General features: G+C 41.1%; 1 protein-coding gene across 1 annotated transcript in view; it reads left to right on the forward strand.

Moving 5' to 3' along the window:
- Nucleotides 1-23,433, forward strand: part of tecta (tectorin alpha) — a 79,680-nt gene that overhangs the window by 31,374 nt on the left and 24,873 nt on the right. The window contains exons 11-15 of the mRNA XM_061899001.1: nucleotides 1,542-2,187; nucleotides 9,280-9,488; nucleotides 11,675-12,055; nucleotides 20,600-20,886; nucleotides 23,087-23,367. Of these exons, the coding sequence (XP_061754985.1) occupies nucleotides 1,542-2,187; nucleotides 9,280-9,488; nucleotides 11,675-12,055; nucleotides 20,600-20,886; nucleotides 23,087-23,367 (1,804 nt within the window). The remainder of the gene's footprint in view (nucleotides 1-1,541; nucleotides 2,188-9,279; nucleotides 9,489-11,674; nucleotides 12,056-20,599; nucleotides 20,887-23,086; nucleotides 23,368-23,433) is intronic.

Here is a 23,433-nt window from a genome sequence, read left to right on the forward strand (position 1 = left end):
AGTGACTCAAAGCGCTTTACATAGTGAAACCCAATATCTAAGTTACATTTAAACCAGTGTGGGTGGCACTGGGAGCAGGTGGGTAAAGTGTCTTGCCCAAGGACACAACGGCAGTGACTATAGGATAGCGGAAACGGGGATCGAACCTGCAGCCCTCAAGTTGTTGGCACGGCCGCTCTACCAACCGAGCTGTACCGCCCCTTTATTTATATTTAATATACAAATTTACTTTTGAAAAGATATGTGTTACATACTTCTAGTTGCCTAATTTGTATTTGACTTTATTAAATATTTGGGTGGAATTTTATTTGAAAAAAATTAAAATTTCTTTGAAGTAATCAAGACCTTTATTACAGCCGTTTATCTATTTTATGGAGGAATGTAGTTAATCATAGAACTGGCACCCAATGGTATTAAAAAATTATTGATTTTCAATCGGGAATCATTTTCTATTGAGAATCGATTCCGTATTGAATCGTTGCCCCCCCAGAATCCAATCAAATCGAATCGTTCACAGCCTTATAAAATACCAACATACTGTTTTCATGAAATTATTATCCCTCTTCTCTGATTGGCTGGCTGAAGAGTTTCTATTGCCTAACAGGGAAGCACCTAGCATCCGGGGCGGTTTAGCTCGGTTGGTAGAGTGGCCGTGCCAGCAACTTGAGGGTTGCAGGTTCAATTCCCGCTTCCGCCATCCTAGTCAATGCCGTTGTGTCCTTGGGCAAGACACTTTACCCACCTGCTCCCAGTGCCACCCACACTGGTTTAAATGTAACTTAGATATTGGGTTTCACTCTGTAAAGCGCTTTGAGTCACTAGAGAAAAGCGCTATATAAATATAATTCACTTCACTTCCGTTAGCTTTAAGTTACTTGATATTGAAGTGAATTAACTCATACTATATTTTGCACATGGTAAATGTTCATATTCATCTTGGAGAAAGCAAACCACCAAGTTTAAGTAAACAGTGGTATTTCAGTCTGAGCACATAATGAGATAAGGCCCCTTAGTTTGATATTTGCAGGTGGATTGGATCAATTCTCATAGGAAAAGAGGCTCGAATTGGGACTTCGGAATGATATTTTAATTTTCCTGAGGGAACTCTCTTGAAGGAATCAATAAAGTACTATCTAGCTATCTGATAGTGATAGCCCTGTCCTTGAGAAGAGACTACCTGTCTAGCGCAAAGCCAACATTTAAGTTATGACTTAGAGAAGTTATTTTCCAGACACTTGCACACAAACATCTCCTTTTATGGTCAGGATGTGCTGTCCTGACTTAGCACACACATACAGAGACAGGAAGGAGGAATATCAAATTGATGGTTTTGCTTCCCCAGGTTAGGAGTTCCTCATTTTCATCGACCTGACCTCCTCCAGGAACTGCAGTCCTGTATAATGACGCTCGCTTGTAATAAAGCAACTTTTAGTTCAGTTTCTGACGTCTGTTTTGATCCAGCCGCACTGCTGTGTCACCCTTCTGTCCGGACGAAGGGAACAAGACCAAAAATACACATCAATATGTTTCTCTTGGTTTAGGTGAATAAGGAGCGCGTGTCCGTTCCTCTGAAGCTGGGTCCGGGCAAGGTCAGCATCTTCACCTCAGGACTGCTCCTCATCCTGGAAACCGACTTTGGCCTGAAGGTGGCCTTCGACTGGAACACTCTCCTGCTGGTGACTCTACCACGTCACCTCTACGGCGCGTCCTGCGGCCTCTGCCAGGGCCCGCCCTTGGACCCGCCCACACCCGGCACCACCGACTGGGGGGCGGCCTGGGCCGAGAAGGACGCTTTATGCCGGGTGGGCTGCGGCGAGTCCTGCCCGCGCTGCGGCTTGGGGGATAAAGAAGACGGGGCCGTGGTCGACGTGGGCAGCGACGACGACGATGACGGCGACGACGACGACGACGTCAAGGCTCGAATCCGCTTCCGCCTGGGAGATGGACTCTACGTGTTTTTGGACCCCGAGGTCCTCACGCTGTGCGCCATGATGGTGGATCGGGAGGGTGTGTTTGCCCACTGCCACAGCAAGGTGGCGCCGGCATTTTTTTACCAAAACTGCCTGCAGGACACTTGCTTGGATCAGGGAGCAGAGGAGACGATCTGTAGCTGGCTGCAGGTCTACGCCAGCACCTGCAACAGCCACGGCGTGCCTGTGACCGGATGGAGGAGCCACACCCCCTGTGGTAAGTCCGTTCGTAAGCGTCACTACTAATGTCCATCCATCCATTTACTACTGCTTATTACCTTTTGGGGTCGCGGGGGGCGCTGGCGCCTATCTCAGCTACAATCGGGCGGAAGGCGGGGTACACCCTGGACAAGTCGCCACCTCATCGCAGGGCCAACACAGATAGACAGACAACATTCACACTCACATTCACACACTAGGGCCAATTTAGTGTTGCCAATCAACCTATCCCCAGGTGCATGTCTTTGGAAGTGGGAGGAAGCCGGAGTACCCGGAGGGAACCCACGCATTCACGGGGAGAACATGCAAACTCCACACAGAAAGATCCCGAGCCTGGATTTGAACCCAGGACTGCAGGACCTTCGTATTGTGAGGCAGACGCACTAACCCCTCTGCCACCGTGAAGCCCACTACTAATGTCTAATTGCATTTATTTTCAGAAATGATCCATATTTATCATTATTACATGGGAACCTCGGTTTTCGCACTCCTTTATTTAGATTTTAGATCGGAGCCCAATAAGCCTCCGTGTTCGAACCCTGTCTCTTCATTCATTTATTTTGCGGTTGTTCGTAGTGAAGTGTTTGAGTAAGCCGGCCTCGTACTCCAGCAAGTCTTTCATTGGGATGGCAATTAAAGACCTTTCTAAAATAATATGCCAGAGTGGACTTACTGTATAAGACTTCCTCTCGTAGTGCCTCTTCCCAGAGCACAAACACACGGACCCACTCTGTCCGCTGCTTTTGCTGATGTTGAATGTACTTTTTTCAAACCCCGTTTCCATATGAGTTGGGAAACTATGTTAGATGTAAACATAAACGGAATACAATGATTTGCATATCATTTTCAACCCATATTCAGTTGAATGCACTACAAAGACCAAAACTGTATTCATTAAATACTCTTGATTCTCTCGCGGGTGACTTTTTACAATCCCCGGTTCCATATGAGTTGGGAAATTGTGTTAGATGTAAATATAAACGGAATACAATGATTTGCAAATCCTTTTTAACTCATATTCAGTTGAATATGCTTCAAAGACAACATATTTGATGTTCAAACTGATAAACGTTTTCTTTTTTTGCAAATAATCATGAACTTTAGAATTTGATGCCAGCAACACGTGACAAAGAAGTTGGGAAAGGTGGCAATAAATACTGACAAAGTTGAGGAATGCTCATCAAACACTTATAAGGAACATCCCACAGGTGTGCAGGCTAATTGGGAACAGGTGGGTGCCATGGTTGGGTATAAAAGCAGCTTCCATGAAACGCTAAGTAATTCACAAACAAAAATGGGGCGAGGGTCACCACTTTGTAACAGTTTTGGAACAACATTTCTCAACGAGCTATTGCAAGGAATTTGTCACGGCCAGAACAGGACTCTGAACACAGATGCAGGATTCTAAGAAAATATACGGTGGCAGAGGGGTTAGCGCATCTGCCGCACAATACGAAGCTCCTGCAGTCCTGGGTTCAAATCCAGGCTCGGGATCTTTCTGTGTGGAGTTTGCATGTTCTCCCCGTGAATGCGTGGGTTCCCTCCGGGTACTCCGGCTTCCTCCCACTTCCAAAGACATGCACCTGGGGATAGGTTGATTGGCAACACTAAAATTGGCCCTAGTGTGTGAATGTGAGTGTGAATGTTGTCTGTCTATCTGTGTTGGCCCTGCGATGAGGTGGCGACTTGTCCAGGGTGTACCCAGCCTTCCGCCCGATTGTAGCTGAGATAGGCGCCAGCGCCCCCCGTGACCCCAAAAGGGAATAAGCGGTAGAAAATGGGATGGATGGATGGATAAGGGAAAGGGTCCAAAAGGGGAGAAACTAATCAGGCTATCAAAACAGAGCTTACCCAACCTCTAAACCAGGGGCGCTCACACTTTTTCTGCAGGCGAGCTACTTTTCAATTGACCAAGTCGAGGAGATCTACCTCATTCCTATTTATAATTTATATTTATTTATGAAAGAGACATTTTTGTTAACAAGTTAATGGGGTTTAATGATAATACAAGCATGTTTAACACACATAGATTCCTTTCTTTCATGAAGACAAGAATATAAGTTGGTGTATTTGATTCTGATGACTTGCATTGATTGGAATTAGACAGTGGTGCTGATAACGTCCGCATTTTCAAATGGAGGAAAAAAAAAAGTCCTCCTTTCTGTCCAATACCACATGAAAGTGGTTGGATTTGGCATCTCATTTGTCCAACTTGCATACTCGTTTTTAAACACTTTGTTATGAGAGTAGCATATGTGTGTGGCCCTTTAATGTCTGGCAGCAGGTGAGTGACGTCAGTGACTGTGCGGGTGGGCAAGCAAGTGAGAAAGCGGTCGCTGAGGGCGGGGGAGAAATACATTGGCATCAAACTCCGTAGCTTGCTAGCTTGTGCACGCTGGCTTTCTGAGACTCTTATTTTGTTAGCACAGGAAGATTGAAACAGGTCTTTTATGGTGAAGACAGGAACTGTGCAGGCGGTCTTTAGAGTTTTGACAGTAGGTACGGAGTCTCTAGAAATAAAATGTGTTTCTCTGCGTCCGCCCTGTTAGTGATTTTTTTCTTAAATATGAGCTCGCAGCAGCCAGCGTCATCTCATAAGATCCTCGGGTGCCGAGAATGTCAAACAACTGACGAAAGTGAAGTCTTGGTATGATTGATGATTGCTCATTTTTATGTCTATTTTTTAATGCCTGGCTTGAGATCGACTGACACACCCTCCGAGATCGACCAGTCGATCGCGATCGACATAATGGGCACCCCTTCTCTAAACTAACAAAATCTCAATAAACTCAAAACGTTCCGGCAGCGGAGGGAAAAAAAGGTGCTAAGAATACCAAATGCAAAATACAACAAAAAGCGCTCCAACGGAGGCAATGCTAAGAAGCTAATCTTACCTGACAAAAAGGTTTACGAACAAGTAAACTCCCGTGGATCAAAAGGGTACAAAAACTGTGGACATGCAACGCTGGAGGCACGCACAAAAGATAGGAAAACACTCTGGCACAGGACAAGAGGAGGGCGAGACATTTATACACATGAGGGAGGGTGACACAGGCGGGCACAATCAGGCAATCAGGTAGGACGTCAGACCAGTGAAACAGGAGGACGGGCAAGTGATCTGAAACGAGAGGCAGAGTCAGCATTTCAAAATAAAACAGGGAAATGAAAAAACATGAAACCAGACAAGACTTCACCCAGGTGTGACAGAATTTAGGGATTTTACCATCTTCGGTCCGTAAAATCATCAAAAAGTTCAGAGAGTCTGGAGAAATCACTGTACGTAGGCGGTATTTCATCAAAAACCGCCATCAGTGTGTGAAGGATATCACCACATGGGCTCAGGAACACTTCACAAAACCACTTTAAGTGACTACAGTTGGTTGCTACATCTGTAAGTGCAAGTTAAAACTCTGCTATGCAAAGCAAAACCCATTTATCAACAACACCAAGGAACGCTCTGGCTTCGCTGAGCCCGAGCTCCCCTAAGATGGACTGATGCAAAGTGGAAAGGTGTTCTGTGGTCTGACGAGTCCACATTTCAAATTATATTTGGAAACTGTGGACATGGTGTCCTCCGGAACAAAGAGGAAAATAACCATCCGGATTGTTATAGTCGCAAAGTTCAAAAGCCAGCATCTGTGATGGTATGGGGGTGTATTAGTGCCCAAGGCATGGGTAACTTACACATCTGTGAAGGCACCATTAAGGCTGAAAGGTACATACAGGTTTTGGAGCAACATATGTTGTCATCCAAGCAACGTTATCATGGACGCCCCTGCTTATTTCAGCAAGACAATGCCAAGCCACGTGTTACAACAATGTGGTTTCGTATTAAAAGAGTGCTGGTACTTTCCTGGCCCGCCTGCAGTCCAGATCTGTCTCCTATCGAAAATGTGTGGCGCATTATGAAGCATAAAATACGACAGCGGAGACCCCGGACTGTTGAACAACTAAAGCTCTACATAAAACAAGAATGAGAAAGAATTCCACTTTTAAAACTTCAACAATTAGTTTCCTCAGTTCCCAAACGCTTATTGAGTGTTGTTAAAAGAAAAGGTGATGTAACACAGTGGTGAACATGCCCTTTCCCAACTACTTTGGCACGTGTTGTAGCCATGAAATTCTAAGTTAATTATTATTTGCATTAAAAAAAAAAATGTTTATGAGCTTGAACATCAAATATCTTGTTTTTGTAGTGCATTCAACTGAATATGGGTTGAAAAGGATTTGCAAATCAATCATCAATCAATCAATGTTTATTTATATAGCCCCAAATCACAAATGTCTCAAAGGACTGCACAAATCATTACGACTACAACATCCTCGGAAGAACCCACAAACGGGCAAGGAGAATTCACATCCAGTGGGACGCCAGTGACAATGCTGACTATGAGAAACCTTGGAGAGGACCTCAGATGTGGGCAACCCCCCCCCCTCTAGGGGACCGAAAGCAATGGATGTCGAGCGGGTCTAACATGATACTGTGAAAGTTCAATCCATAGTGGCTCCAAGACAGCAGCGAGAGTCCCGTCCACAGGAAACCATCTCAAGCGGATCAGCAGCGTAGAGATGTCCCCAACCGATACAGGCGAGCGGTCCATCCTGGGTCCCGACGAGCGGTCCATCCTGGGTCTCGACTCTGGACAGCCAGTACTTTATCCATGGTCATCGGACCGGACCCCCTCCACAAGGGAGGGAGGGACATAGGAGAAAGAAAAGAAGCGGCAGATCAACTGGTCTAAAAAGGAGGTCTATTTAAAGGCTAGAGTATACAAATGAGTTTTAAGGTGAGACTTAAATGCTTCTACTGAGGTGGCATCTCGAACTGTTACCGGGAGGGCATTCCAGAGTACTGGAGCCCGAACGGAAAACGCTCTATAGCCCGCAGACTTTTTTTGAGCTCTAGGAATCACTAATAAGCCGGTTGTATTCCGTTTGTATTTACATCTAACACAATTTCCCAACTCATATGGAAACGGGCACCAAAGAGACTTGCGGGCGTGTTGTCTGAGCAGAGCATACAGGACAGTTTAGATCAGGGCTACTCAACAACATCATGAGCAGGGGGCGCAGTTTAAAAGCAGATGTTTTGGCAAAAAATATTTCTTTGAGACTGCGTTTACTTAATTGCAAAGTAAACACGTCGGTTTTCACTCTGCACTCTCCATAAATCCATAATTCTGCCCTCGCTACTCGTTTCCAGCGTGTGCAGGGAGTTAACAGTATGAAGAAAAAGGAAGCGCTAGTTTTTGTTGAGGATTGACGTTCCTTTTTTTGATTTATTTTTCTTCCTTAGTTGTATTTCTTTACACTTTTTCATTCATTTAGGTTTGTAAGACTGAAAATATGAACAAAAGAAAAACATAACAAAAATAACATACATTGTGTATTATACAATCGGCAAGATAGGATGGAGCTAGACCATCCATCCATCCATTTTCTACCGCTTATTCCCTTTCGGGGTCGCGGGGGGCGCTGGCGCCTATCTCAGCTACAATCGGGCGGAAGGCGGGGTACACCCTGGACAAGTCGCCACCTCATCGCAGGGCCAACACAGATAGACAGACAACATTCACACTCACATTCACACACTAGGGCCAATTTAGTGTTGCCAATCAACCTATCCCCAGGTGCATGTCTTTGGAAGTGGGAGGAAGCCGGAGTACCCGGAGGGAACCCACGCATTCACGGGGAGAACATGCAAACTCCACACAGAAAGATCCCGAGCCTGGATTTGAACCCAGGACTGCAGGAACTTCGTATTGTGAGGCAGACGCACTAACCCCTCTGCCACCGTGAAGCCCTGGAGCTAGACCGTGTAGTATTTTATACGTAAGTAGTAAAACCTTAAAGTCACATCCAGGAAGCCAGTGCAGGTGAGCCAGTACAGGCGTAATGTGATCAAACTTTCTTGTTCTTGTCAAAAGTCTAGCAGCCGCATTTTGTACCAACTGTAATCTTTTAATGCTAGACATGGGGAGACCCGAAAATAATACGTTACAGTCATCAAGACAATACGTAACAAACGCATGGATAATGATCTCAGCGTCGTTAGTGGACAAAATGGAGCGAATTTTAGCGATATTATAAACTATAGACCAGGGGTCGGGAACCTTTTCGGCTGAGAGAGCCATACAAGCCAAATATTTTCAAAAGTATTTCCGTGAGAGCCATATATTATTTTTTTTAAGACTGAATACAACTAAATGCGTGCATTTTTAAGTAAGACCAACATTTTTTAGTATAATAAGTCTCTTATTATTTTGAATAACATTGTTATTCTGAATCCAACCAACAATAAATATAGTGAAGTGAATTTTATTTATATAGCGCTTTTCTCAAGTGACTCAAAGCGCTTTACATAGTGACACCCAATATCTAAGTTCCATTCAAACCAGTGTGGGTGGCACTGGGAGCAGGTGGGTGAAGTGTCTTGCCCAAGAACACAACAACAGTGACTAGGATGGCACAAGCGGGAATCGAACCTGCAACCCTCAAGTTGCTGGCACGACCACTCTACCAACCGAGCTATGCCGCTATACGAGCTATACTTCATACCATTAATGTGACTTCTTGAACATCCATCCATCCATCTTCTACCGCTTATTCCCTTCTTGAACAGGTGCGGTAGAAACCGGATGGATGGATTCAAATGCATGGGAATGTTTTATAATTTGAACGTTATTTTTGACACTGATTACCAACGGAATAATTCATTACTTATCGTGTTAAGCAATGTCAGCTAAGATTTATCTGAGAGCCAGATGCAGTCATCAAAAGAGCCACATCTGGCTCTAGAGCCCTAGGTTCCCTACCCCTGCTATAGACTATAAAAATGTGACCCATTACCTCTCTGCTTGGCACTCAGCATCAAGGTTTGGAATTGGGGGTTAAATCAGCAAAAATGATTCCCGGGCGCGGACACCGCTGCTGCTCACTGCTCCCCTCACCTCCCAGGGGGTGATTAAGGAGATGGGTCAAATGCAGAGAATAATGTCGCCACACCTAGTATGTGTGTGACAATCATTGGTACTTTAACTTGAACTTGTATGATGTTTAAAGTTCCAAGTGGTTGTTTTTGTGCCCCCAGTCCAGACGTGTCCTCCCAACAGTCACTACTCTGCGTGCATGCCGCCTTGCCCGCCCCAGTGCGCCCCCGCCCGCGGCCAGAGGGACTGCGGCGGCGGACTGCCGGACTGCGTGGAGGGCTGCCATTGCGACCAGGGCTACGTGGTCAACGGCAAGTCCTGCATTCTGCCCCAGGACTGCGGCTGCTACACAGACGGCAAGTACTACGAGGTCAGTCTCGCGCTCCAAAAAAAAAAAAAAAAAAAGTTTGCGTTCGTAAGTCATTTTTTAGCATAAGACGTTAGCATCCCGTCTCTTTTTTGACAATATTTACAGCATTTTGGTCATGAGGATCTAATGTACTTTTTTTTTTTTTCAATTCCCCAGCCATACACCTTAGCGTCATATAATTTATGTGACACAAGCTAACTATTATCATGTTCACGTTAGCCTGCTGGCATGCTAACATTAGCATGCTAACTTTTTGAGCTAGTTTTGCAGCCATTTAACCCAGAGTCTTATAACTTAGTATGTGACATTCGTTAACTGTTAGCATGCTAATGATAGCACGCTGGCAAACTAACTTAAGCATGCTAACTTAAGCATGCTAACTTTTTCATCTAATTCTACACTTTTTTTGTCTATTTCCACAGCCATACACCTTTGAGTCACATAACTTGGTGAACGACTGTTATCTTGCGATTGTTAGCACACATGCTAAGTTTTAGCATTTTTATGTAAACATGCTACTGTTTTCGACTAGCTCCGTGGCTCATTTTGTACAGTTAGACCTAAAACTCAATTTCTTGTTCAAAATATCTATTAGCATGTACTATCATTTACCAATGAATAAAAAGTGCCGTTAGCATATATTATAATATGCTAGTGCTAATTATTTAAAAGAGCTATTCCGCAGCCTTGGTACGTATTTGAAACATGCTAACTGTATGCATGTTTACTTTAGCATGTTAGCATGCTAAGATTAAAGTGCTAGATTTTTGAGCTAATTTTGCAACCCTTTACCTTAGACTCATATAATTTTGTATGTGGCACTTGTCAACTTCCACCTTGCTAATGTTAGCATGCTAACATTAACTCTTTTAGCTAATAATACTCTTTTTAGCTAATAATACTCTTTTTTTCTCAAATTCCCCAGCCATACACCTTAGCATCAAATAATTTATGTGACACAAGCTAACTATTATCATGCTCACGTTAGCCTGCTGGCATGCTAACATTAACATGCTAACATTTTGAGCTAGTTTTGCAGCCATTTAACCCAGATTCTTATAACTTAGTACGTGACATTCGTTAACTGTTAGCACGTTAATGATAGCACGCTGGCAAGCTAACTTAAGCATGCTAACTTAAGCATGCTAACTTTTTCATCTAATTTTACACTTTCTGGTCAATTTCCGCAGCCATACACCTTTGAGTCACATAACTTGGTAAATGAATGTTATCTTGCGATTGTTAGCACACATGCTAAATGTTAGCATTTTTATGTCAACATGCTACTGTTTTCAACGAGCTGTGTGGCTCATTTTGTACAGTTAGACCTAAAACTCAATTTCTTGTTCAAAATATCTATTAGCATGTACAGGTATTATCATTTGCCAATGAATAAAAAGTGCTATTAGCATATATTATCATATGCTAGTGCTAATTATTCAAAAGAGCTATTCCGCAGCCTTGGTACGTATTTGAAACATGCTAACTGTATGCATGTTTACGTTAGCATGTTAGCATGCTAAGATTAAAGTGCTAGATTTTTGAGCTAATTTTGCAACCCTTTACCTTAGACTCATATAATTTTGTATGTGGCACTTGTCAACTGCCACCTTGCTAATGTTAGCATGCTAACATGAACCTTTTTAGCTAATAATACTCTTTTTTTCTCTAATTCCCCAGCCATACACCTTAGCGTCATATAATTTATGTGACACAAGCTAACTAATATCATGCTCACTTTAGCCTGCTGGCATGCTAACTTTTTGAGCTAGTTTTTAGGCCATTTAACCCAGAGTCTTATAACTTAGTATGTGACATTGGTTAACTGTTAGCATGCTAATGATAGCATGCTGGCAAGCTAACTTAAGCATGCTAACTTTTTCATCTAATTTTACACTTTCTGGTCAATTTCCGCAGCCATACACCTTTGAGTCACATAACTTGGTAATTAAATGTTATCTTGCGATTGTTAGCACACATGCTAAATGTTAGCATTTTTATGTAAACATTCTACGGTTTTCGACGAGCTCTGTGGCTCATTTTGTACAGTTACTCCTAAAACTCGCGGATTCAGGGCACAGATAGCAAACCGGTCAAAATCTCCGCAGGAATTTTGTAGTTCAAAAAAGCTATTAGCATGTTGTATCATTTGCTAATGCTAATGTAGCTCTGTTTTTTTGTTTTAGCCCAAGCAGCTGTTCTGGAACGCCGACTGCTCCAAGCGCTGCAGGTGCATCGGTCGCAACTTGATTCAGTGCGACCCGAGGCGCTGCAAGGCGGACGAGGAGTGCGCCCTCCGCCACGGCGTCCGCGGCTGCTTCGCCCGGCGCTCCAGCCAGTGCGTGGTGTCGGGCGGCGGCGTATTCAAGACTTTCGACGGGGCCTCGCTGCGTCTGGCGGCCTCGTGCTCCTTCGTCCTGTCCACAAACTGCCACAAGCTGCCCGACCTCTCCTTCCAGCTCATCGCCAACTTCGACAAGGGCGGCGCGCCCAACCTCACCACCATCTCGCACATTTACCTCTACATCAACGAGGAGAACATACTCATCTCGGGGAACACCATCAAGGTAGATTGAAAGAACGCCATTTCCGTATTTCCACCCTTACCTATTAATATTATTGTTAGTAGATGTCTTATTCTTATTTGTGCAAACTTCGTTTCCATATGAGTTGGGAAATTGAGTTAGATGTAATTATAAACGGAATACAGTTATTTGCAAATCCTTTTCAACTCATATTCAATTGAATGAACTACATCCATCCATCCATCCATTTTCTACCGCTTATTCCCTTTCGGGGTCGCGGGGGGCGCTGGCGCCTATCTCAGCTACAAGGTGTACCCCGCCTTCCGCCCGATTGTAGCTGAGAATGAACTACAAAGACAAGATATTTGATGTTCAAACTCATAAAAAAAATATTTTGGGGCACATAATAATTAACTTAGAATTTCATGGCTGCAACGCGAGCCAAAGTAGTTGGGAAAGGGCATGTTCACCACTGTGTTACATCACTTTTTCTTTTAACAAGACTCAATAAACGTTTGGGAATTGAGGAAACTAATTGTTGAAGCTTTGAAAGTGGAATTCTTTCCCATTCTTGTTTTATGTAGAACTTCAGTCGTTCAACAGTCCGGGGTCTCGTGATTAATATTATTGCTAGTAGATGTCTTATTCTTATGAATACAAACTTCGTTTCCATATGAGTTGGGAAATTGAGTTGGATGTAAATATAAACGGAATACAGTTATTTGCAAATCCTTTTCAACCCATATTCAATTGAATGAACTACAAAGACAAGATATTTGATGTTCAAACTCATAAAAAAAATTTTTGGGGCACATAATAATTAACTTAAAATTTCATGGCTGCAACGCGAGCCAAAGTAGTTGGGAAAGGGCATGTTCACCACTGTGTTACATCACCTTTTCTTTTAACAAGACTCAATAAACGTTTGGGAATTGAGGAAACTAATTGTTGAAGCTTTGAAAGTGGAATTCTTTCCCATTCTTGTTTTATGTAAAGCTTCAGTCGTTCAACAGTCCGGGGTCTCGTGATTAATATTATTGCTAGTAGATGTCTTAATCTTATTAATACAAACTTCGTTTCCATATGAGTTGGGAAATTGAGTTAGATGTAAATATAAACGGAATACAATTATTTGCAAATCCTTTTCAACTCATATTCAATTGAAATAACTACAAAGACAAGATATTTGATGTTCAAACTCATAAAAAATTTTTTTTGGGGCACATAATAATTAACTTAAAATTTCATGGCTGCAACGCGAGCCAAAGTAGTTGGGAAAGGGCATGTTCACCACTGTGTTACATCACCTTTTCTTTTAACAAGACTCAATAAACGTTTGGGAATTGAGGAAACTAATTGTTGAAGCTTTGAAAGTGGAATTCTTTCCCATTCTTGTTTTATGTAGAGCTTCAGTCCTTCAACAGTCCGGGGTCTCGTGATTAATATTATTGTTAGTAGATATCTTATTCTTATTAATACAAACTTTGTTTCCATATGAGTTGGGAAATTGAGTTAGATGTAAATATAAATGGAATACAATAATTTGCAAATCCTTTTCAACTCATATTCAATTGAATGCACTACAAAGACAAGATATTTGATGTTCAAACTCATAAAAAAATTTTTGGGGGGCACATAATAATTAACTTAGAATTTCATGGCTGCAACGCGAGCCAAAGTAGTTGGGAAAGGGCATGTTCACCACTGTGTTACATCACCTTTTCTTTTAACAACACTCAATAAACGTTTGGGAATTGAGGAAACTTATTGTTGAAGTTTTGAAAGTGGAATTCTTTCCCATTCTTGTTTTATGTAGAGCTTCAGTCGTTCAACAGTCCGGGGTCTCGTGATTAATATTATTATTAGTAGATGTCTTATTCTTATGAATTCAAACTTCGTTTCCATATGAGTTGGGAAATTGAGTTAGATGTAAATATAAACGGAATACAATTATTTGCAAATCTTTTTCAACTCATATTCAATTGAATGAACTACAAAGACAAGATATTTGATGTTCAAACTCCTAAAAAAAATTTTGGGGGTCACATAATAATTTACATAGAATTTCATGGCTGGAACGCGGGCCAAAGTAGTTGGGAAAGGGCATGTTCACCACTGTGTTACATCACCTTTTCTTTTAACAACACTCAATGAACGTTTGGGAATTGAGGAAACTAATTGTTGAAGCTTTGAAAGTGGAATTCTTTCCCATTCTTGTTTTATGTAGAGCTTCAGTCGTTCAACAGTCCGGGGTCTCGTGATTAATATTATTGCTAGTAGATGTCTTATTCTTATTAATACAAACTTCGTTTCCATATGAGTTGGGAAATTGAGTTAGATGTAATTATAAACGGAATACAGTTATTTGCTAATCCTTTTCAACCCATATCCAATTGAATGAACTACAAAGACAAGATATTTGATGTTCAAACTCATAAAAAAAATATTTTGGTGCACATAATAATTAACTTAGAATTTCATGGCTGCAACGCGGGCCAAAGTAGTTGGGAAAGGGCATGTTCACCACTGTGTTACATCACCTTTTCTTTTAACAAGACTCAATAAACGTTTGGGAATTGAGGAAACTTATTGTTGAAGCTTTGAAAGTGGAATTCTTTCCCATTCTTGTTTTATGCAGAGCTTCAGTCCTTCAACAGTCCGGGGTCTCGTGATTAATATTATTGTCAGTAGATATCTTATTCTTATTAGTGCAAACTTCGTTTCCATATGAGTTGGGAAATTGAGTTAGATGTGATTATAAACAGAATACAATTATTTGCACATCCTTTTCAACTCATATTCAATTGAATGAACTACAAAGACAAGATATTTGATGTTCAAACTCATAAAAAAAATATTTTGGAGCACATAATAATTAACTTAGAATTTCATGGCTGCAACGCGAGCCAAAGTAGTTGGGAAAGGGCATGTTCACCATTGTGTTACATCACCTTTTCTTTTAACAACACTCAATAAACGTTTGGGAATTGAGGAAACGAATTGTTGAAGCTTTGAAAGTGGAATTCTTTCCCATTCTTGTTTTATGCAGAGCTTCAGTCCTTCAACAGTCCGGGGTCTCGTGATTAATATTGTTGTTAGTAGATGTCTTATTCTTATTAGTGCAAACTTCGTTTCCATATGAGTTGGGAAATTGAGTTAGATGTAATTATAAACGGAATACAGTTATTTGCAAATCCTTTTCAACCCATATTCAATTGAATGAACTACAAAGACAAGATATTTGATGTTCAAACTCATAAAAAAAATATTTTGGGGCACATAATAATTAACTTAGAATTTCATGGCTGCAACGCGAGCCAAAGTAGTTGGGAAAGGGCATGTTCACCACTGTGTTACATCACCTTTTCTTTTAACAACACTCAATAAACGTTTGGGAATTGAGGAAACGAATTGTTGAAGCTTTGAAAGTGGAATTCTTTCCCATTCTTGTTTTATGCAGAGCTTCAGTCCTTCAACAGTCCGGGGTCTCGTGATTAATATTATTGTTAGTAGATGTCTTATTCTTATTAATACAAACTTTGTTTCCATATGAGTTGGGAAATTGAGTTAGATGTAAATATAAATGGAATACAATAATTTGCAAATCCTTTTCAACTCATATTCAATTGAATGCACTACAAAGACAACATATTTGATGTTCAAACTCATAAAAAATGTTTTTGGGGCACATAATAATTAACTTAGAATTTCATGGCTGCAACACGTGCCAAAGTAGTTGGGAAAGGGCATGTTCACCATTGTGTTACACAGAGGTGGGTAGTAACGCGCTACATTTACTCCGTTACATTTACTTGAGTAACTTTTGGGATAAATTGTACTTCTAAGAGTAGTTTTTATGCAACATACTTTTACTTGTGTATATTTATAGAAAAGAAACGCTACTTTTACTCCGTTCCATTTATCTACATTAAGCTCGCTACTCGCTACTTTTTTTTATCGATCTATTAATGTTTATTTTGGTTAATGACAGAGCTTCAAAGTAGGAACTACGCATGCCTGCGTTTCACCAATCACATGCAGTCACTGGTGACGTTGGACCAATCAAACAGAGCCAGGGGGTCAAGTGACCGTCACACGTAGAACCCGACATGTTGAAAAACTTATTGGAGTGTTACCATTTAGTGGTCAATTGTACGGAATATGTACTGTACTGTAAAATCTACTAATAAAAGTTTCAATCAATCAATCGAAAGTGTAAAGGAAAAAATACACTTTTTATTTCAACCGTACTTCCCGTCACAAGCCTAAAGACTGATCGCACAGTTCCTGTCTTCACAATAAAAGCGCTGCTCCGTCGCGCCTGCGTTAACAAGATAAGAGTCTCCGAAAGCCAGCGCAAACAAGCTAGCAAGCTACGGAGATTGCCGCCAATGTATTTATTGTAAAGTGTATAAAAACGAATATGGAAGCTGGACAAATAAGATGCCAAAAACCAACGACTTTCATGTGGTATTAGACAGAAAAGAGGAACTTTTTTTCTCCTCCATTTGAAAACGTGGACGTTATCATCAATACTGTCTGATTCAATCAATGCAAGTCATCAGAATCAGGTAATACACCAACTTATATTCTTGTCTTCATGAAAGATAGACATCTATGTGTTAAACATGCTTGTATATTCATTAAAACACCTTTAACATGTCAACAAAAACGGCAAAATAAATAAATATAAATTATATACTGTATATATAAATGTATGTGTATATATATATACATATACATATATATATATATATGTGTGTGTGTGTGTGTATAAATGATATGTGTGTGTATGTATGATATGTGTGTATATATATATATATATATGAGGTAGATCACCTCGACTTGATCATTTATTAAGTAATTGATAAACGTTGAAAAACTTATTGGGGTGTTACCATTTAGTGGTCAATTGTACGGAATATGTACTGTACTGTACAATCTAATAATACAGGTTTCAATCAATCAATCAATCAATCAATCAAATCAATGAATGCCTACTTAGGCTATGGTGCTGTTAAGTTATTGTGGCTCAATGTGCCATTTTTTTTATTTTATTTTAATGTACTATTATTTAATATAAATTATTGTTTTAGTTGCTTAAGAGATATTACTGGCTCTGAATTTGCTCATTGCTATTTTTATGTTTTTGTGCATTATTTGTTGCCGTAATCATTAAACAAACAGGTTACTCATCAGTTACTCAGTACTTGAGTAGTTTTTTCACAACATACTTTTTACTTTTACTCAAGTAAATATTTGGGTGACTACTCCTTACTTTTACTTGAGTAATAAATCTCTAAAGTAACAGTACTCTTACTTGAGTACAATTTCTGGCTACTCTACCCACCTCTGGTGTTACATCACCTTTTCTTTTAACAACACTCAATAAACGTTTGGGAATTGAGGAAACTAATTGTTGAAGCTTTGAAAGTGGAATTCTTTCCCATTCTTGTTTTATGTAGAGCTTCAGTCGTTCAACAGTCCGGGGTCGACGCTGTCGTATGTTACGCTTCATAATCCGCCACACATTTTCGACTGCAGGCCGGCCAGGAAAGCACCCGCACTCTTTTTTTCCGGAGCCTTGCTGTTGTAACACGTGCTGAATTTGGCTTGGCATTGTGTTGCTGAAATAAGCAGGGGCGTCCATTAAAAAGACGGCGCTTAGATGGCAGCATTTTTTTTTTTTTTTAATTTTACGCTTTTTTTGTCTAATTCCGTAGCCATACACCTTAGAGCAGTGGTTCTCAAATGGGGGTACGCGTACCCCTGGGGGTACTTGAAGGTATGCCAAGGGGTACGTGTGATTTTTTTTTTTTTTAATATTCTAAAAATAGCAACAATTCAAAAATCCTTTATAAATATATTCATTGAATAATACCTCAACAAAATGTGAATGTAAGTTCATAAACTTTGAAAAAAAATACAACAATGCGATATTCAGTGTTGACAGCTAGATTTTTTTGTGGACATGTTCCATAAATATATTTATTTCTTTGAGAAGAAATGTTTAGAACTGAGTTGATGAGTCCAGATGGATCTCTATTACAATCCCCAAAGAGGGCACTTTAGGTTGATGATTACTTCTATGTGTGGAAATCTTTATTTATAATTGAATCACTTGTTTATTTTTCAACAAGTTTTTAGTCATTTTCATATCGTTTTTTTCGAATAGTTCAAGAAAGACCACTACAAATGAGCAATATTTTGCACTGTTACACAATTTAATAAATCAGAAACTGATGACATAGTGCTGTATTTTACTTCTTTATCTCTTTTTTTCAACCAAAAATGTTCTGCTCTGATTAGTGGGTACTTGAATTAAAAAAATGTTCACAGGGGGTACATCACTGAAAAAAGGTTGAGAACCACTGCCTTAGAGTCATATACCTTAGAATGTGACACCTGTTAACTGTAAGCATTATAATTTTAGCAGGCTAGCACACTATTATCAAAGTGCTAACTTTTTTTTTCTGCCAAATTTACGTTTTTTTTTGTGTAATCCCGCAGCCATACACCCTAGAGTCATATAACTTGGAATGTGACACGTGTCAACTGTTAGCGTGCTAATATTAGCACACTAGCATCAAAGGGCTAACTTTTTTTGTGCACATTTTATGTTTTTTTGTATAATTTTTGGCGTAGTGCGTAGGGCGGCCGTGCCAGAAACCTGAGGGTTGCAGGTTCGCTTCCCACCTATTGACATCCAAATCGCTGCCGTTGTGTCCTTGGGCAGGGCACTTCACCCTTTGCCCCCGGTGCCGCTCACACTGGTGAATGAATGATGAATGAATGATTGGTGGTGGTCGGAGGGGCCGTAGGGGCAAACTGGCAGCCACGCTTCCGTCAGTCTACCCCAGGGCAGCTGTGGCTACAGATGTAGCTTACCACCACCAGGTGTGAATGAATGATGGGTTCCAACTTCTCTGTGAGCGCTTTGAGTATCTAACAATAGAAAAGCGCGATATAAATCTAATCCATTTTTTTTTTTTAATTCGCAGCCATACACCCTAGAGTCATTTAACTTGGAATTTGACACATGTTAAATGTTAGCATGCTAACGCTAGCATGCTAGCACGCTAACATCAAAGGGCTATTTTTTTTTTTTGCAGAACTTTACACTTTTTGGTGTAATTCTGCAGCTATAAACCTCACAGTCATATAACTTGGTATTTGAAACATGCTAACTCTATGCATGTTTACTTTAGCATGCTAGCATGCTAAAATTCAAGTGCTAGCTTTTCGAGCTAATTTGGCAACTGTTTACTCTACAGCAGGGGTTCCCCAAACTACGGCCCGCACCGCCAGCATCCAAAATCCGGCCCAAAAATTATTTTTCATTATCTTTATAAACCTGTCCTTTCAAATCCATTTTTTTTTACCACTTGTTACTCTCCGCATCTCCGAGCCACTCAGGAAAATCATTTTGTCAAAAAATGCATCTTTCATCGATATATATATATATATATATATATATATATATATATATATATATATATATATATATATATATATATATATATATATAGGTGTGGGAAAAATCACAAGACTACTTCATCTCTACAGAACTGTTTCATGCGGGGTTCCCTCAATCATCAGGAAATTTTAATGGAAGCATTCACATACAATGGTTTATATAGGGCACAGAGTGGGTGGGTACAGGCAGGCGTAGGGGTGTGGTGATTGGCTCATGTGTTTACCTAGGAGGTGTTTCCGTCTGTGATGGCATGTTGAAATGATTTCACTGCGCTTGTTGAGGGATGACAGGTCTGGATGATATATAATAAACAGTTTCTCTTTTAAGCATAGGTTGCATCTTTTATTACCACTTTTGTAAGGTGTGCTGGATGCAAGAATTTGGCATGTTATTGAATATTCAACATTATTGTCTTTGAGGTTCCAAATGTGCTTGCTGAGTTCTGTAGAATTCCGCAAAGTCTGGTTTCTAAAGGAGGCCTTGTGATTATTCCATCTGGTTTTCAAAACCAGATGGAATAATCACAAGGCCTCCTTTAGAAAGTCTGGTTTCTAAACACCTCCTAGGTAACACATGAGCCAATCACCACACCCTACGCCTGCCTGTACCCACCCACTCTGTGCCCTATATAAACCATTGTATGTGAATGCTTCCATTAAAATCTCCTGATGATTGAGGGAACCCCGCATGAAACAGTTCTGTAGAGATGAAGTAGTCTTCTGATTTTTCCCACACCTACATATTGCGCTCTATCACGGTATCGAGCACTATTCTCTGGATAATCCAATCAAGATATATATATATATATATATATATATATATATATATATATATACACATATATATATATATGTATATATGGGTCCCATTGAATTTTATAATATATTAATTCGCACTCTCCCTAAGAAATACAATATATTTATAATAAGCACAATTAATATAATTAATATTATATCACATTTATAGTTTATACATGTGATATAAATTATATAAATATATTAAAATACGTACATAATAACCTTGTCTTTATCATTGTGCTCATATACTGCAATTTTGTCATTTTTGCTGTATTAAATTTCCCAAATGTAACTGTGCTTGGTTCCACACAGGTCAACGGCACGCCGGTATCCGTGCCGTTCGTCACCGGTCTGATGACCCGCCTGTCCACGTCCGAGGGCTTCGTGGACATCGACTCGCCGCAGGACATCCAGGTGCGCTACAACCGCTTCAACGCGCTCAGCATCACCATGGGCCAGCGGATGCAGGACAAGCTGTGCGGCCTGTGCGGCAACTTCAACGGCGACCCGGGCGACGACTACATCACCTCCACGGGCAAGGCGGCCGCCAGCGCTCTGGAGCTGGCCCAGAGCTGGAAGACCAATGGCATGCAGAACAGGTGGGGGGTGAGGGGGGTGGACCAACATGTACACCTTATTGTCCGGTGGGATACATTATGGTGTTCTACAGCCAGGCATTTCTGGTTTGATAATCCATTTGATAGTCATTTTCATTATGTTTTCTAATATATATCTAAAAAATATATAAAATAATTTTTAGTATGTTTTATATACACGTAAGTGTGTGTGTGTGTGTGTGTGTGTGTGTGTGTGTGTGTGTGTGTGTGTGTGTGTGTGTGTGTGTGTGTGTGTGTGTAAATATGAAGTTAAATCGAGTATTATTGTCTTCTTAAAGCAGACCTGGGCAAATTAAGGACATTTTCAATCCGGCCCATCGGACATTCCCAAACAATTTTTTTTAGATCTTTAAGATGGAAACTGTAGCTTCCATTATGATGTGCAGTGATTTTTTTTCAAATGACCGAAAGTCTTGAAATGCCGTATTTCCTTGAATTGCCCCCGGGTATACAGTATAGTATGCGCCTGCCTAGAATTACTGCCGGGTCAAACTCATTTCACAAAATAATTAGCGCATGCTTAGCATTACCGCCGGCTCAGGATTAACGCCGGGTCAAACTCGTTTAGCAAAATATTATTTTTATTAGCGCATGTGTAGAATTTCCGCCGGGTCAAACTCGTTTCGCAAAATAATTAGCATATGCCTAGAATTTCCACCGGGTCAAACTCGTCACGTCACGATTGACACTTCACCTGTCATCATTTTCAAAATGGAGGAGGCTGATTTCAATAATTTGAAATCGCATAAAGGGAAGAAGATTAAGAGCTATTCAGTAGGATATAAGGTCCAAGCTATTGAATATGCTAAAAAGAACAGTAAGCGGCTATGTTTTATTGTTGGAGCCACTATGGATTGAACTTTCACAGTATCATGTTAGACCCGCTCGACATCCATTGCTTTCGGTCCCCTAGAGGGGGGGGGGGTTGCCCACATCTGAGGTCCTCTCCAAGGTTTCTCATAGTCAGCATTGTCACTGGCGTCCCACTGGATATGAATTCTCCCTGCCCACTGGTAGTGAGTTTTCCTTGCCCTTTTGTGGGTTCTTCCGAGGATGTTGTAGTCGTAATGATTTGTGCAGTCCTTTGAGACATTTGTGATTTGGGGCTATATAAATAAACATTGATAGATCAATATACCGTAGCTGCGTGTGTCAAATATGAGTCATTAAATGACTTCCCGCCTCCTGGTGGTAGAGGGCGCTAGTGATCCTTCTTGCGACTACTCTGCTGCAGAAGAAGTGACAACAAGCAGCAAGAGTGAGCAGCGATCGTTTATTTTTTCCTGTCGTTTGCACTTTTAACACGGAGGATTACACATCTAAAATAAAACTGTTTTCCAAACTGGACTTTCAATCGAAGCAGGAGGCTATAAAGGAAGATCTCCATCGAGACAGAGAGACTTTTAAAACTGAAGAAAGATAAGGAAGACTTCTATAAACAAGTTATCGATGCTTTTGATCAGAAGGAGCTGCGCATGGACTTCATTTATAAGTAAAGGTGAGACCATAATAACGTTTTTTTTTATTAAATGTGCTTTTCATGATGGTATCCTTACATCACACTCAAATTTATAAGTGCAGGCCTAAATTTATGGTAAGCGCGGGAGTGAGAAGAGATTTTAAAATAATTAGCTCCCGGCGGCAATTCAAGGAAATACAGTATACAAAGTATTTCAATGGTTGGAATCTGCGTTTTTGCATGATATACTAGTTACTATGGCAATCTCATTAGTTACTATGGTAATCTAGGTCACAGCAGCTCAGACGAGGCACCAAGCAGTGTGGGCGTTTCCACAGATGGTCAGCCTGAAATGCAGGTGTCAGGGATAGACGCGGAAGGAGATTTTTACAAGAAAGTGCTAAAGCTTAGTGATCTTCATCTTCACCACTTTAGTCATAATTTTTGCGCTTAAACTTCTCTGTGTTCAGCACCAGACTTCTTCCTTTTGATTGATGTTGTCAATACTGCCACAAGTGGTGGAAAAATGTATTACCACGGCGGCCCGCAGCTGAAAAAGTTGTTTGGCGGGCCTTTAGGGGGCGTTCGCTGCCCAACTAACCGGTTGAGAAACACTGCTCTGTAGTGACTTTCTATGGCGCTCTCTGGTGGCGATGGCCGGAAACGCACTTACTGTGAGGAAACACATGCTTTTTAAAAAACACAACCTTCCGTCCCCGGTAGGTGCGACGTGACCCAGTACGTGTCCCTGGCCCAGTCCTGTGCCAACACGGCGGTGCAGGCGCTGCAAGGTGATGACGCCTGCCTGAAGCTGACCGAGCCGAAGGGCTTCTTCCAGCCGTGCCACGGCCTGCTGGACCCCAGGCCTTACTACCAGTCCTGCTACCTGGACGGCTGCTACAACCAACGCAAGGCCCAGGTGTGCGGCTCGCTGGCTGCCTACGCCGAGGCCTGCCGCTCCATGGGCACCCTCACCACACGGTGGATCACCCAGGAGAACTGCTGTAAGGCGACACATCGTAACACAATAATTGTGTGTGTGTCGCAGCTAACGTTGTGTGTGGACCAAT

The sequence above is a fragment of the Nerophis ophidion genome, linkage group LG04, assembly GCF_033978795.1.
Source record: "Nerophis ophidion isolate RoL-2023_Sa linkage group LG04, RoL_Noph_v1.0, whole genome shotgun sequence".
Classification (NCBI taxonomy): Eukaryota; Metazoa; Chordata; class Actinopteri; order Syngnathiformes; family Syngnathidae; genus Nerophis; species Nerophis ophidion.